Source organism: Rosa chinensis, chromosome 5 (assembly GCF_002994745.2).
Source record: "Rosa chinensis cultivar Old Blush chromosome 5, RchiOBHm-V2, whole genome shotgun sequence".
Taxonomy (NCBI): domain Eukaryota; kingdom Viridiplantae; phylum Streptophyta; class Magnoliopsida; order Rosales; family Rosaceae; genus Rosa; species Rosa chinensis.
Genome location: NC_037092.1, coordinates 10922182 through 10938384, shown reverse-complemented (window position 1 = coordinate 10938384; position 16203 = coordinate 10922182). Strand labels below are relative to the sequence as shown.

The following is a 16203-nucleotide window of genomic DNA, read 5'->3' as shown; positions in this document are numbered from 1 at the left end:
GATCTTAGATTTCATATTCCTATTCTTTTCCCTGAAACTCATAATAATGATTTATTGTTGATGGGCATGCCTATCTTGGATTTTGAGGTGTATAATGCTCTTTTTAGAATTGGCAGGCTCAAAGCTCCTGGATCTGATGGGTTTCCGTCACTCTTCTACCAGCAGCATTGGCATCTTTGCTCCAATGAGATTATTAAGGTTGTGACTGATGCTTTTCAAACTGGTACAATTCCTCCTGGACTCAATCAAACTCTCATTACTTTGGTGCCAAAAGTGTCAGCTCCTCAACATATGCATCTATTTAGGCCTATTAGCCTATGTTGCACTGTCTACAAGATAATTTCTAAAATTGTTGTTGATAGAATTAGACCTTTGCTTGGGAAATGGATTAGTCCAAATCAAGTGAGCTTTGTTCCTGATAGGCATATTTCTGATAACATCATGATCGCTCAGGAAATTCTGCACAAGTGTAAAAACTCTAAGGGTGCTAAAGGGTTTATGGCTTGGAAAGTTGATCTTTCCAAAGCTTATGATAAACTTAGTTGGAGCTTTATTGAGCAGGTTCAGTATGAAGTTAGAATCCCGGATAACCTTGTCAAGCTTATTATGAGTGGTGTTACAACTACTAGCTATCAGATCATTGTCAATGGTGAGCTCTCAGATACTTTTATTGGTGGGAGAGGGATTAGACAAGGTGATCCTCTCTCACCCTACTTGTTTGTGCTTTGCATGGAGAAATTGTCCCATCTTATTAGATCTACTGTTGAAGTCAACCTATGGAAACCTATCCAATCCTCTCAGTCTGGACCCTATTGTCACACCTTTTCTTTGCGGATGACCTAATTCTCTTCTCTGAAGCAAGTACTAAACAAGCCAAAGTGTTGAAGAGATGCATGGACCTTTTCTGTGGCTTATCTGCATGGCCAATCGGTCAATTTTGAGAAATCTATGGTTTATTGTTCTCTTAACATTGATAATGCAGCTGCTTTTGCTATATTAGTAAAATCTGTGGCTCTCCCCTAACTGATGACCTCGGGGTGTACCTTGGCATGCCTTTGATTCATGCAAGGATTAATAAAAACACCTATACTGGTATTGTTGATAAGGTCCAGACTAGATTGGCTAGTTGGAAGAGTAAGACCTTGAATATGGCTGGTCGATTAACTCTCATTCAGTCTGTTAACTCTTCAATTCCTGTTTATGCTATGCAAACTACAAAACTCCCTATTCAAACTTGTGACAAATTGGATAAGCTTAATATATAGGGATTTCCTTTGGGGAGACACTGAGCAGAAAAGGAAGATTCATCTCACAAACTGGGACATGGTGTGTAGGCCTAAGTGCTTTGGTGGTTTGAGAATAAAGAAGACAGCTAATATGAAAAAGGCCATGCTTGCAAAAGCCAGCTGGAGAATTGTGCAGGATGACCAAGGTTTATGGAGCAAAGTCTATAAGAAAAAATATCTTCACTCCGCCTCTCTATTGCAGAACAATTATAAAAAGCCCTTGAATTGCTCTAGCACTTGGTCTAGTATAGTTTATGGTGTCGATCTCCTGCGAAAAGGTCTGAGTTGGAGAATTGGTGATGGGGCTGAGGAAAAATTCTAGACAGACAAGTGGTCCCCATGTGGCATGTTTAAAAACCATGCTTTAAATCTTGATAGCATTGACTTAAACTCTACTGTCCAAACTTTTTGGATTGATAGGAATTGGAACTTGCCTATGTTACAAGCTAACCTTCCTGATGAGATTATTGACAAAATTATTGCTATCCCTATAGATGGCTCCGAGTCTCCTGACCAAATTATCTGGGGTGGTACCTCATCAGGGATCTTCTCTGTTAATTCTGCTTATATGATTCTTTGTGATGAACAGGGATGCCAAAATTATGGTTGGTTGAGGAACTGGTCCTTCATATTCCTCCTAAGTTCAAAATATTTCTCTGGTCTTTTGTCTCAAGCAAGCTGCTAACAAATGAATAGTGTTTTAAATGAAAGCTCACATCCAATCCGTCCTGCCAGTTCTGCATAAACACCAAGGAAACTATGTTACATCTCTTTCGAGATTGTCCCAAGGCTAAGCAGGTTTGGCATTCCTTTGCTATCCCTGCCAACATGCTAAATACTTTCAATTTAAATTGGGAAGACTGGATTTTTGCCAACCTATTGCAAAACGGCTATCACATGAATAACTTGAACTGGAATGTTTTCTTCTCTTCTGCTGTTGGTTTATTTGGAAATGGAGGTGCAAGAGTGTTTTTGATCGTGGAGTTCCGTTTTCCATATAATCCCTCTGAAGTTATCTTTAACTATGCTGTTGATTGGGTTAAGGCTAATTCTAAGCCTAATACTCATTTGATTAGAAATGTTGATATGCTTCCTTGGATTAGACCTGCTACTGGAAACCACAAACTTAATGTTGATGGATCCAGAGTCAGCAAAGGTGCTATTGGAGCAGGTAGAGTTATAAGAGATGACACTGGGGCTTGGTGTGGTGGCTTTATGATTAATGTTGGTGCAAATGAGGTCCTTCAAGCTGAGTCTTGGGGCCTCTATCATGGACTGCAACTGGCGTTGAGCCTAAAGGTTACTAAATTGGAAGTTGAATCTGACTCCTCTGTGCTCATCAATCTCATGCATAGTGACAATATTAATCTCCATCCCTTAGGAACGTTGATCATGAACTGTAGACAAATGATGCATGAGTTTGAGTTCATCCAGATTAAGCACATCAAGCGGGAGCGCAACATGGTTGCTGATCTCCTGGCTAAGAACAGTATCTTGCATGCTAAAGGAATCTGCATCCAGCAGGACCCTCCTGCTTTGATCACTGAATGCCTTTTGGATGATATAATTGGGGTTCCCAGAGCTAGAGGCTTTAAGGCCAGGGGTGCTGACTAGTTCCTTTTCTTTGTTTTGTCTGGGCTGCTGGCCCCATATGTACCAAAAAAAAAAAAAAAAAACTGCCTAGCTTATTATGCGAGAATCAAACTGCTAGGAAATGGTCTATATATAAGTGGATACACAATCACAACTAACGATATTCTCATTGATACAATAATGATGTACAATCACTCTTTGACACTTGCAATGCCTCAACTGCTCTTTTTTCTTTTTCGGTAACATACACAGAAAGAAAAAAGAAATATGGGAGTGGACTGGCTCACTCAAAAACATCGAGACCGATATATATGAAAATATTGATACAGGTTCCTTACATATTATGTTCTATCTTGAGGAGAGTATTGAGTGATGTACTATTGAATCTCTGAGCAAAGCCTCTGATCACAAGCACAATAACATCTCTAACATGTCTGGACTGCACCATCAGGTCTACCACACTCTCACTGTCTCCTACAATTCTCAGACGATGCTGGTCATTTCGGAACAGCTCCACCTGCACATTCGTCTACTCTAAATTTCTAGTTTATAGATATAATTTGAACTTTCTCATATGACTAGGAGTGAAGAATTCAGACAGTCATCCCTTTGTTAGATTTCAGATTTTATAGATATGTTATAACGTTCTGAGCATGTATAATTAGTTTTGAACTTTGGACTAGGAGCCTGTATAATTGTATAGTAACACAATCTTACATGAAACGGAGGTGCATAGCTTCCACGAATTTCAGTAGTCGGGAAAGAAGTCTTGGAACCAGGCTTTATAACCTTCACTCTTTTTCTATTGACTTCGAGGGTTCTTCTCTCAAGAGTTCCTACCACAGTAGTCTGCAATAAGAATAAGCATAAAGAAAAGCCAAGACATTAACTTTATATAATTTTACAGTGAACACATTAATTATAATACATAAACAGAGAATTATCAAATGAGAACCTTTTTTGTAGATTGATCCTTGTCACACAATGCCTGTAGGAAATATGTTAAAGAGTTGTTAGAATGTTTACAAAGATGTAAAAGTAAATTTCTGTACTTCAGCCAACTCTTTACAATGTATAATCCAAAGACAATCAACAGTTCACTAATAGTGATACCTCAAATTTCACTGATCCGAGATCAAGCTTCTGCTTCACTTCTTTAAGAACATCAGGCTCTGCATGTAAATCAATGGAAATTTATGATATGGGTTATTTCAGATTTGAAACATGAAATTTTGTACCAACTATCTCAAACAAGATCAAAATAATGTGCAATTTATTAAAACTAAAATTCAATAAAAGATGATATTCTTTATTACCGACTGCAATCGGCTCTGTCGATGCTGAAACAGGTGACCCCTCCACTCCATCCTCTCTTACAGGAGTGTAAATGGCTACAAAGCCTGTATCCGACATCATCCACATTGGATTCATACATTCTCCCCAACTCCCCTGCACATAAAAAATTTCATTTAAATATTGCACAATGGATATCCCTATGAAGGACTAATATGTCCAAAAATATAACTACATACCGGGTATAGAGATAAGATCAGGACTCCCCCCAACCAGATGAGCCACTGTATTCTACTTTTGCCTTCCTTCCCTCCACTATAAATGCCACGTACAGCATATAAGTTGGTGTGGACCCCCCCCCCCGGATCTCCAGCTCATCAATTCTAGGAATTCCTACGGATTAAAGGGGGAAAATAATTAAGGGTGAAAGAAAATGGGGATCCCTAATACAGGAAATAACAATATTATTACAACCAACATTCAGAAACTGTATAAAACCCAGAAGCAACAATATTGAGTTCAAATAATTTTTTCGACTTCTCCACACTTCATATCAATTGAACAATAGATTGGTTTCAAGCCTTTCTTTTGTAATGGAAAATCACCCACGACTCTTAATCATCTAAAGGAGATGCGAAACAATGTTTCTTTTACAGAGATTTCATAGCATTCTTTCATTTGAATCATCACTTTTCTGGATAGGAAAAGAGAAAACTTTTATTATTGGGTGACGCTGACCACACCTAACATCCCCGAGTACCTAAGGAGTAAGGGCTAATGGATTAAAGAAACAACAACGTTCAAAAGTAAGGGGGTGGTCCTTTAGTCATGTTACTGTACTTTGGAATGGAATTTACCTGGTAGTATTGGTCCAGTTTCAGCATATGCAGGCTCAGCTGAACTTCCAAACACATCAGTCACAATGCACTCACATTTTAGACAGCGCCCGACATCCTCTAATTGCATCTTGTAGGAGCAAGAACGCTGAGCAGGTAATGGTTCAAAGGTCTTATTATCTCCCACTGCTGAAGAAAAGAACCTGTACCAACTACTCGTGTCATATAATGAATATTATGAAATAGTAAAAGCTAATCAACTTGCAACAAGAAACAAGAAAATTTCAATAGTGACCATACTTCGTATCTAATTCAATGATTCTAGACGTTCAATTTGAAAATAAAAACTGCATGCCACTTGCCAATGGAAATATTCAAAACTAGCACGGTAGCACTGGAATATCCCAACAAAATGTTACAAAATACTAGGACCAACTTTGCTGTAAAATTGAATTTCCGTCCTCACAAAGCAACAGAGAATCATGGATCCGGTGGAAAGCCAAAACTGTAAGTTTATGCAGTTTTAAGTTTATAAAGCTTTTATGAAATTTCTAAAAATTCATTACAAATGAAAGAAAAGGAATATGGAGCCTCTAACAGTGATAGTACTGCACGAACATTTGAATGCAATCATGTCATTCAAACATGTCACAGATTACTAAAATATAACACTATACCATTGATATCTGACATCTTGCTTGTACTTGTGCCAAACAAGCTGTTGAGTCAAACTCTCTGGGATCACTTCAACTGTAAGAACATCACCTTCGATTGCTTTTCCAGTGAGAGCAAGCATCTCTAGTCTCGGAAGCTCTGGAGGGCAATAATACCACATCCAAATTCAGAAAGTGTTTTTTGAGCTTTACCACGCAAGATAAATAACAAATGAAATGTATCTGAAACTTATTCTGCCTTTCCAAGTACGTGTCCGAAAACTCCAAACACCAAATATAATTTGCAAGCCCATGAAGTTGAATGCGTACATTATATATCAATGATCAGAAGCACTGGGACTTTTTACCTGGAAGAATAATGTCAGTTGGCTCAGACAACCTCAGTTCACCAACCACTTAATCCGAAGGAACTGGTGTATATCTGTGATGCATATTAAGAAGTTTGTTAGTAATGATATTTTCTACATATTCATCTACAAAACTCCACCTGCTGTACATTTAACTTTGCATGTCTATACCGGCAATCAGGACCATTCGGACAAAAACCTAACTTGTACCTGCAATGACAGAATCCTTCCATTAGACCGCACACATTTGTTCAGTAAATTGATGGTTGAATCACTCCGGAACTGAAATAATAATTAGGCCAAACAAGAACTTTAAGATAATCTCATTCCTTCTACAGCCAACTTCATAATACAAAAACATATTAGTCTGATGCCAACACCTTAAAAAATTCATCGAAACAAATAATAACCTTTTACTGTATCTAATGTGTTATCTCCTCACTCAACTCCGTAATAGCCTAATCGCATTGCCATAAAGTCTATACCACCAATTGTTGCCCAACCACAAACCCCTTTACACCATAGCATGGCCTCCCTAAACCCTAATAGTTAAAAGTGACCCCCATTGATTTCAAATTTCCCGTATTTCCCAACTACACCTCAACACATTCACCTATATACACCTACGCATATGATCCCCAAGATCAATAACCAAACTTGTAACGCAATAACTAATAATCACAGCAATTCAATTCTTACAAATCAAGGCTCCAGATTAGAATAAGCTAAACTAGACACCAAAATCAAGCAGCAAATATGAAGAAGAAAAATGGGGCGAGTATGTGTGTGTGTATATGGGGTGGTGCTATTCACACACTATTTTTCTCTATTCACACATCCCTTCTAATTTTCTATTACTTTAATTCAATCTTTTTTATAAATTACCCTAACTACCCTCCCTTGTAAATCTTTTTTTTTTTTTTTTTCTATTTGGCAATTCAATCATGAATCAAACATCATTATACAATAATTCAATTTTTTAACCTATAAATGAAGGAAGAATAATACGTTTATTAAGTAGAAAGACCTATATTATTAGACAAAGAATATGCTTCCCAGGTAATCACCTTCACCCAACTGAATCCAAATTCTAAAGTTTGTTCTCATACTTTGCAAAGTACCAAACTCAATGCTTGTTTGTTTATGACTCTTAATCCAGGTGCATCATCCTCAAATTGAAAAATAAAAATAAAATGGAATCAGCGTTTTATCCACTTCAGCCACAATCTTCCACATTGCAGTTGATAATGTACACAAAATTGGAGATGCTCTACATAATATTGAATGCAATGAGTTGCAATCTTCATGTCGGGAAAAAATTATGTTCTACTAGCATATTGTAGTAGAACAAATCATATTTATAATCATAAGGCCATCATTATTAGGCTGTTGCAAAGTTCTACAGTTACTCAATGGATTCGAATACACCAAATAATTTCAGTTAGAATCTTATAAGGAATAATGGATTCAAAGGGGCTTGAATGATCACTGAACTCATTTTTTTTTCCATGACTCCATTGCAAATCAAATGTAAAATTTTCTCAAAAGATGGGTCTAAAGTTTCTTGTTCTATCATGATTAAACTTCAAAGCATCATAATAGAGAGATAGAATGATTATGATAGAGAAGTTTTTGATGAAAAAGAAAAGAGGGAATTGAAAAGAGTTTTAATGTCCTCTGTGTTTGCGGGAAAATAAGAGTTTAGGATTTGAGAATGATTGACTTGCCAAATAGAAAAAAGAAAAAGAAACATAATTATAAGGAAGGGTACTTAGAGTAATTTTTAAAAGAAAATTGAATTAAAGTAATAGAAAAATAAAGAGGGTGTGTGAATAGAGAAAAAAGGTGTGTGAATAGTACCACCCTATATATATGTGAGTATGTATATATATACATACACACACACACACACATGCATATTACACTCTTTAATGTCCTCGTTGGTGTGCTTATAGACGCAATCCTGCTCCCTACACTCGCCGTACGTATGGAAGAAGCGGCACACCGGCATGCGCGACTTGTCGTATTGGTGAAGGAAGCCGCAAGCCTCAAACTTCATACAGAGGCTGCGGAGCTAGTGACGACACACCGTTTGCCGGAAGCTCTTCTGGCCCGAGGGGTTGACATTCGAGTCGGGTTGTGGCGCAGCGGCGGCTTGGTTGTTGAACTGCGCGACGAAGGAGTCGGACTGGATAGGGGCGTTGGAGGCCGGGCCGGTGTGGGTGGGGCCGGCGACGGCGGTGGTGTCGAGGCCGCCCTCGAAGTTGAAGTTGAGGACTTAATCTGAGTCCTCCATTGTTGGAATTCAATGAGAATTTGGGGTTTTTTTTTGGGGGGGGGGTTTGTTAGGGTTTCGGAGAATTAAAACGACAAAGAAAATATGCGTTTTGGAATAGCCTGTAATGAAGAAGAAGAAGCAGAATGAACTGAAGAAGGGACGAAGAAGAGGAGAGAACTAGAAAAGGGTTCAGGCTTAAAAGACCTGGGTATCTGTCCCGAGTTTGGGCTCAGAGTGTTATTACTATTTCCCTTTTTTTTTTCAACCGACCTAAAATTGTAAAGGAAAAGTTTTACGGCTGTCTATTTCTATTAGTAGACCTGTAAATGGATCAGATTTAGATCGGATCGACCTAAATCCAAATCCGTTTACTTAAAAAAAATTCGATCCAAACTCGCTCCGTTAACCTGGCGGATCATTGATAGCTCGATCCAAATCCGTATCCGCCAGATTAACGGATACCCAATCCTCTAATCCGACTAGTTTATAATTTCTATTATTTTAAAATTTTAAATAGTAATGTTATATTTATATCATGATACCACATAAGATATTAATAAAATATTAAAACAACATGAAAAGTATCACCAAAAGTAGAATTACATTATTAAAATTCTTAATGCTTTTTGGAATCTTGGGTGATGGACTGTCCCTTCGATTTCTGCAAAAAAATTATATTTGAAATTCATTGTATTTTATATTTTTTTAAAATAATAATATATTAATAAAAATAATATTTTATTATTACAAAAACGGACCGGATCATTAACGGATCGGATCAACCTAAATCCGTATTTGATCAGTTAAATAAACGGGTTAACGAATTTGGATCATTAATGGATCAACGGATCAAAATTTTCGATCCAAACCCGTCAAATAGCCACGGATCTGGAGCGGGTCCGGATCAAAATCCGGTCCATTTACATGTCTATCTATTAGTGTAAGTGCATGTCGGTGCTCTAAATTCATTTTCATAATGTATAAAATAGAGTTAAAGTTGAGCCGCCGTGAGTTATGATTAGTTATTTTGGCGTTGTAATCATACGGTTGGGTCGTTATTTATATATACAAACTTGGAATGTCAGTTTTTGATACGTTTGTTCTTTAACACAACTATGTAGTTTTTTAAAACTCTAATTAACAAACATTTCTTTCTCTACAATCAAAAAACATATGTTTGTTCTTTAACACAACTATGAGGTTATTAACAAACCTCTCATGAGAGAGGGCGATGAGTTAGTCCTTATCTCGTTTCTTAAAAAAAAAATTAATAATAAAAAATAAAGCCAAACAACAACAAAAACCTTCAGTTGGTAGTCTTCTCTGTGTGTATGTGTGTGTAAAATACACACACATATAGAATTGAAGCTTTGTGAGTTTTCTATATATAATCTTGTTTGCAGCATTGCCTAATTTCTTTGCTGCCGTAAAATTGTTCTACTACAAATTTGTTTCTATTATTGCAGTTCATAATCCAGAACGGCTACAAATATAAATTCTTAATAGAGGCATCTCATTGAATAGTATATAAATCTCCTAATTGAAGCCTTGCCAAAATGCTAACTTATAAGCACAGGAAGTTTGGAGATTATTATTCTTATATGCTTTAGAACTGGTGATGTCTTTTGTATGTTAGATTTTTAATATTAAAGAGATGGAGAGATTATTTTTCACCTTTCTTGGAGCATGCGGCTAGAAGCCTCAGGGCACCTAACTATAAACTCACAGGAGTTAGATATTATTTCTACCAATGACCTGACTATGTGTACTTATTTCAAGTGAATAACTTGATCTGATCAAAATCATTAGAAATTACAAGGAAGTTTATTATGACACACACAATCTGAAATCATATTTCAAAGAAACTCGTAAGCGAATGATGCACAAACTCATGGTGGTGACATCTCTATGATCTGTCCATCCTGGATAAGGGTTTGAATGATATCTTTGATACTGTACATGCTGGCTCACTTTCACTGCACATATATCTAAAGTATAGGTGTAGATAGAGTACCTGAAAACAAATAAGAAGTATGGAATTTTGATGGTAATTTGATTGCTTAATTTTCATCCTGGTGTAGCTGTATCCGCAAATCATATTATGTGTTTATGACTACTGGTGTCTTAACAGGGGGCTGAATAGAATGGATGTTGAGACAGAGGGACCATTTCAATGGTGCAACTAGATACCTGGAAGAGTGCAAAACCGCATTCTGCGCAGAATGTAGTGAGGTTATTAGTGGTGTCTTTGCTGCAAAGGATCCTGATGTTCACCAAGTTGATTGCCCAATGTTAGAGTATTTTCCTAAGGTTATAGAAATGTTTATTATGTGATAGACAATGCATAATTTCATGACCAATTTTCTATATGTAAACATAAGAACAATTGTCCAATAAAAAACATTAGAGTTGAACCGCGGCTTGTCACTATTTTTTATTCTGGTGTTGTATTAGATACAGTTGAATTTTTGTTTATATCTACAGACTTCACATTTGAAAATTCAATTGGTGTGACTCTGTCTTTACAATCAAGAAAGGTATAAGATCTTTGAACTTGTTGATTGCAAGACAAAGACTATTGTATAACTCTTATTTCTCCATCTTGTGGCTTTTCTTCTACCTTCTTTAAAAGTTTAAAGTTTGAAGCGCTTCCGGAATCACAATGTTCAAGAATGAGATCGAAAATGGTGGACATCAAGATTAGATGTCAAAATTTAGACCAATTTATAAGCTTTGTGAAAAAGAAAGCAATGATTTTAACTGTTGTAATGCTCTTACTAGAACAAAGTAAGCACAAGCTTAATTTGCAAATTGAGGAAATTTATGTTATAGACAACCTCGATTCACACTTTTTCTTAAGAACACGTGGTGATGACTTTGTGCGTCAAATTAAATTTGTCACAATAAATTATAGAAAATTTTACATGTATATAAAATATTTCGTCCATACGGAAGAAGCGGCACATCGGCATGCGTGACTTGTCGTATTGGTGAAGGAAGCCGCAAGCCTTGCCCTTCATACAGAGACTGCGAAGCCAGTGACGACACACCGTTTGCCTGAAGCTCTTCCAGCCCCACGGGTTGACATTCGGGTCGGGCTGTGGCGCGGCGACGGCTTGGTTGTTGGACTGTGCCACGAAGGAGTCGGACTGGATCAGGGCGTTGGAGGCCAGCGGTGTGGGTGGGGCCGGCGACGGCGGTAGTGTCGAGGCCACCCTCGAAGTCGAAGTTGAGGACTCCATCTGAGTACTCTATTGCTGGAATTCAATGAGAATTTGGGGGGTTTTGTTAGGGTTTTGAAGAATTAAAACGACGAAGGAAATAGGCGTATTGGGGTGAAGAATAATGAACTGAAGGAGCCACAAAGAAGAAGAGAATACTAGACAAGAGTTCGGGCATAAACTCATAAAGAGTTAAAGACCCGGGTATCTGTCCCGGGTTTGGGCTCAAAGTATATTATTATTATTTTTTTATTGGCATATAAGGAAATTTCTATTCATACTTCCAAAATTTGTATTTAGAGTTTTAGACATCTCCACTTTAATAGACCTTTGACTTACTTTTACAAATAACTAATTTGTTATTTACACTTCCCATTCCCAAAATGTCTATCATCTAATAAAATTCTTTTTTTTTTTTGGAGGTTCTATTCATATCTCAAAAATCGGTACTTATCCTTCTATTTTTGAAGATTTCACAATTATTTTACCTTGATACAAATAAGCCAAACAACAACAAACAAAAACTTCGGTTGGTAGTCCTTTCTCTCGCTCTCTCTCTCTCTATGTATGTGTGTGTGTGTGAAATATATGTGTGTGCAGAATTGAAGCTTAGTGAGTTTTTTATATATATTCTTGTCTGCAGCATTGCCTAATTTCTTTGCCGTCGTAAAATTGTTCTACTACAAATTTGTTTCTATTATTGCAGTTCATAATCTAGAATGGCTGCAAATATTCTTAAAGCAAGAAACGTTGAAGTGATGAATTAGTACTCATGTAACCTGATTAAAAGAACCCAGTGAAACTTATATTCAAATCACATAAGAGACCAGCTAGAGCTCCTTTCTAGAACCACAAATCTAAAAGAACATCTAAACAACACTTAAGAGTACACACAAGAACTACAAGTCTTTTTTCCCCCTTTTTGTGTCTTTACTGGTAATTTAACATGAGTTGATAAAGTCAACTATAACTTGAAAAAAGATAGAGGTCCGATCTATATGTCAATTTTGGAAATATGAATAGAAGCTCCCAAAATTTAAATGTAAAAAGTTAAAATGCGGTTCATTTATATTAGTGCAAGTACACGTCGGTGCTCTAAATTCATTCATGTAATGTATACAACAAAGTTAAAGCTGAGCCGCCTTGAGTTTCAATTAGTTATTTCGGCGCTCTAATAATATGATTGCGTCCATGTTTATATATACAAACTTGAAATGTCAATTTTTGGTACATTTCTTCTTGACCCAAGATTATATCGTCTTTTGAAACCCTAATTGATGCGCCTCTCTTTCTCTACAATCAAGAAACATATAAGATCTTCAAATTTATTGATTGTCAGACGAAGAATATTGTGGAACTCTTCATTCTCTATATTTCTCTTTTACTTAATCAGTATCTATTTTTGTGGTTCCAGGTGCTAAAGATGAGTTGAATGCTTAGAAGACTTGGTAGCAGCTAGTGGTTGCATCAGCGTCCCATAGAAAAAAAGTTCAAGTTTCTTGTTTGAAATTGTTCTAAATTTTAGAATGGAACCTCCACTACCTTTGATCTTTGAATGAACTAGAGTGTATTTTGAAGTTTTTCTTTACATCAATTTGACCTAATAAAAGTACTGCTTTCACCTCTAAATTTTGGGGCGTGACAGTATGCCACTACATGAAAAGCTTCACTCTTATTGATGAAATGCAATACCGAAGTAATGAAGTTGAGCAAACTACAAACTTGGCCACTATGATATTCTGCTCGAAGATTACCATAACCATCTGTCGATTCCTCGCTTCACCATCGCAGTCGAGCAAATCTTGTCAGGTCGAGATTGATCAACTTGAGTGCCTTCGCCAGATAATGGAGTTCTTATATATCATTCCGGCATTCGAATTTCCATCCCCAATATTTGATCAAACTTCAATTCAATTTTGTCAAATTTTGTATGGAAACAGTAGAAATTTTGAATTGGCGAACAAAAATGGAAAACTACATGGACACCAATATATCGAATCCCTAGCAAATTATTGCAAGCACCAACTATGCTCTTCGACATCTTAGAACATATATAAAATATCTTTATCACTCGAATGTAATTTCCTTTTCGTTTTCAATTCTTAATCATACTGGAGCAACTTAGAAAAGCTACGACCAATTACGTGACGTGAGGCACATATTCTCTAAACTACCCAGCCTACCGTTGATAAACTAGTAGTCCATATATAGGACCATAAGCCGAGAGTTGTCCGAGATATCGATCGCTCTCAGCCGTGACATTACCGACGCAGTTATGTCCTCCCGGAGATCCAACCAACTTCGGCAGATTTGCTTGTGGTAGTATTCAAGTCTGGTTGTCCCAGCTGCTAGCTTTCGTGGTTGTCCCAAACTTGAGTGGTTTCGTATGAGTTTTTCATTGAAGCTAGGCTTATAAAGTTGAAAAACTGGATGATAGTTCATTAATTTTTTTTTGAAAAGGGGTTTGGGATAGTTCATTTATTAGTTCTTGTGGGTTTTGTTTATATCTTCAGTTTTATGGATGACATCATCTCACAACCCAGACTGGCGCTTAATATAGCAATTGAATGTCTAGTTAAACTTGCTCTTCAAGGAAAAAGAAGATTAAGATATAATTACCAGAAAGCAGCCTGGACTTCTATCTTTTAAACTTCAAAACGCAAGTTTCCTAATCTTGGGTCAATTCGTCATAGTACTCGATCTAAATAAAACGTCCAAAGCACGTTTCGATGTCGATCATTCTTGCTTTGGTCACTACGGAATCTTTATTAAAATTTTGACTTTCAATTGATCCATATGCATGCATGGGTAATTTCTCTCTCGTTTTCAAATCAAAGATAGACTTGTTGAGAGCTTAATGTATGAGGAATCGATCAGTTTATGCAGCAAGTAGGCAGCTATTCACCACTTCGCCGTATACGAGGAAATGCGGTAGAAAAATCAAACTTCCGTTTTGAGTACGCATGATGAAATTTGCATCAATTTGAAGTTCCAAAAAAATATTCGAGGCCTTTAATTAGGCAGTTTCATATGCCCTTTTTCCTGGTTGAACAAAGTATATCCTTGTAGAAATTTAACGCGGATTCATTCTGATTGAGGACTTGAATGTTGCTATATAAACTATGTACGCATTTATGATACGGGAAGGAACGTACCATATTTTCTTGCCAAAATGTTTTTGAAGCCTTTGCACTTTTATTCGATCTACAGCCCTCACAGCCCTAAAGCCTGGGATTATTGAAACGAAGACGTTAATTGTGAGATCTTATCCGTTTATGTACTTGAAATCGAATTGCTTTTTTGAAGAAATTTCGTCAATTAAGATTCTAGTGTTTTCCATTGACGGTAGAAAATGTCTGCTGATTATTTATTTCTCTCATTGATTTTCTTGTTCTTTTTAAGGCCACAATTTTTGCCCCATGATTGTATTCATGCAAGTATTATTAATTATTGAATGCCCCATTTCATTTCTGATCAAATTAAATTCTATATATCCTAGCTTAGGTTAACTTCAATTCGATAGATAGTAATAATATTTGTGATTTATGCCCATCTATATACATGGACAAAGGGTCACTGTTGGGTAGTAATATGGTAAAGGTCGGCACCTTCATTCCCAATAGCAAATGCATGAAATAAAAAGTATTTCAATCCAAAGTTCCAATTTCAAGATGGTTGTTTTTCGGGGCTTGCAGGGAAGAAGAGGAAATGGGTTCTTTAATTAAGGTTAGGGTTAGGGTCAGGGAATAGAAGGGGAAGAGGAGCAAACTCAAGGGGAAACTGCAGCTGGAAATGGTGATCTTAACGATTGTAGTTTCAGAAAACCCAATTTTAAGATGGTTGTTTGTTGTCATTGTTGTTTTTTTAATTTTACCTTTTTTATTTATTTATTATTATTATTATTATTATTACTATTTTTTTTTTTTTACTGATCTACACCTGGAAAAGCCAAGAAGGTCATCTTGAAGCATAAGAGGAGTGGAGTTCAAGGTCATCTTGAAGCATAAGACAAGAGGAATTTAGGAACGTGCAGATAATAGTTGCTCATATTATCATATATAGCTCAGCTAGAACATCTTGATCGAGTTCTATTCTTTTACTTGTGGCAAAGTGAAACGAACTGGTCCGGGCTCCTCAAAATGAGATTAAAACTATCAATGGAATTATATATATATACACACACACAAACACACTATTATTAAGAGAATAGGGTTTGTCAGTCAAAATCTAAAATTTTGAGAAAAATGACTCTAGAAAATTAATAAACTTTTGAGAATTAATTAAATCACAAGGACAATTATGACATTTATAAAAAATATTTTCATTAAAAAAAATAAAAAGAAAAACTCACAACCCACTTTTCTCTCCCATTATCTCTTTTCTATAATAACCTTTTTTTTTTTCAAGAAAAAAAAATACTTGCACATGCAAAGCATGTATGGAGAACAGGAGAAATGTCCCCTCATTGGGATTACGGCTCGGGTGAGAATTGACCTCTTCAATTAGCACTTTCATTACACGCCACATTGATATATACAACAATTGTTCTAGACTTAGTTATTAATTGATTAGTTAATTGGTCTCTAGTAAGCAATATATTGCTATAGCCTAGGTCGAATCGATTAGTTAATTGGTTAGAATGGTAAGCAATTCAATGCCGCCATGCATTTCATTC

The 16203-nt window shown here is 36.4% G+C and overlaps 1 protein-coding gene and 1 pseudogene across 1 annotated transcript; both read right to left on the bottom strand.

The window, feature by feature from the left end:
- Window positions 1–3079: 3079 nt before the first annotated feature.
- LOC112203127 (187-kDa microtubule-associated protein AIR9) lies at window positions 3080–4498 on the bottom strand. Its single transcript, XM_040519793.1, has 6 exons — window positions 4412–4498; window positions 4196–4328; window positions 3993–4051; window positions 3835–3867; window positions 3597–3728; window positions 3080–3396 (listed from the first exon to the last, which is right to left on the bottom strand). Exons 2-6 carry the CDS (start codon window positions 4308–4310, stop codon window positions 3214–3216), a joined length of 522 nt encoding a protein of 173 aa, XP_040375727.1. The 5' UTR covers window positions 4311–4328; window positions 4412–4498; the 3' UTR covers window positions 3080–3213.
- Window positions 4499–6151: 1653 nt separating this feature from the next.
- LOC112203126 lies at window positions 6152–8325 on the bottom strand (annotated as a pseudogene).
- Between the last annotated feature and the right edge of the window lie 7878 nt (window positions 8326–16203).